We start from the raw sequence: 1,017 nt of genomic DNA, 5'->3' as shown, positions 1-1,017 counted from the left end.
TTCTGATTTCCAGGGCGGACTCGTGCTCTGTAGATGATCCGAACTCGGACGCGCCCTCCGATTTTCACAGCGATGGCCTCTCGCCGTTTGGCAAAGCGGTTGTCCGGGAGCTGAATCGGCTCGGTATGCTCGTGGATCTCTCTCACGTTTCGGTGAGGACGATGAGGGACGCCCTCGCCGTGACAAAGGCGCCCGTTATATTCTCGCACAGCGCTGCCAAGGCTCTCTGCAACTCCTCGAGCAATGTCCCAGATGATGTGCTGCGGAATTTGGTAAGAAAGAGAAAACTTCCCCTGGAACTACCCTGCGATAAACACTACAAAGTACGAATGATGGTTCAGAAATAAATTGTTTAACTTTAAACAACTTAGGCGTCGATTTTTACATTTTAATTTCGTCTGAGGAATTACTTTTCTCTAAATGTAATTTTGTTTATAATCTGCAAACCGGATGGCTTATCTATTATCCGTTTAAATATTAAAATTTTAATTATTTCGTGGAGACAAGAAGATTATGTAGTGTTCATCGTGGTGACTTGATATTTGTTCGAGGATTAATCGCGTGGCTTTCATCTCTGCTTGCTTCAGTCCCTCAACGGCGGTCTGGTTATGGTCAGTTTCGACAGCGCGCACTTGAGCTGCAGCGATAAGGCCTCCATGTACGATATCATAGGTGCGTAAGTAGCCCGGTGTGTGAGAAACATCAAAAGATTGACAGTCGAAATCGTAAACATCAAAAACTCCGGGAACGAGATAGACACAGCGCCGTCTTTTTTTACAGCTCACATCAATCATATCAGACGAACAGCTGGTGTGAACCACGTGGGCCTCGGTGCGGGCTACGACGGTATATTGAGGTAGCTGAAGATGCGTCAGCATTGCCATATCTTTATTATGCACTGGTACCGTTAATGCACGTTTGCGGAAATTACGCAACGCGATTACTTTCCAATAACTTTCCGAGCAACTGCTGACAGCCCGTTTCAATATTCATTAATTTTTATTTGCCATTAAAACC

At 45.4% G+C, this 1,017-nt stretch overlaps 1 protein-coding gene across 1 annotated transcript; it reads left to right on the top strand.

Annotated features, from left to right (window-relative positions):
- Positions 1-8: 8 nt before the first annotated feature.
- Positions 9-1,010, top strand: LOC112457632 (dipeptidase 1-like; the record flags this gene model as incomplete). The annotated part of the gene is made up of 3 exons (XM_025020805.1): positions 9-272; positions 588-672; positions 781-1,010. Coding segments are annotated over 3 exons (429 nt in total), but the record flags the coding sequence as incomplete, so codon positions are not given.
- Between the last annotated feature and the right edge of the window lie 7 nt (positions 1,011-1,017).

This window comes from Temnothorax curvispinosus, unplaced genomic scaffold, assembly GCF_003070985.1.
Source record: "Temnothorax curvispinosus isolate PA1 unplaced genomic scaffold, ASM307098v1 QBEX01008009.1, whole genome shotgun sequence".
Classification (NCBI taxonomy): domain Eukaryota; kingdom Metazoa; phylum Arthropoda; class Insecta; order Hymenoptera; family Formicidae; genus Temnothorax; species Temnothorax curvispinosus.
The sequence above is the reverse complement of the archived record's forward strand: the minus strand, read 5'-3'. Positions and strand labels throughout refer to the sequence as shown.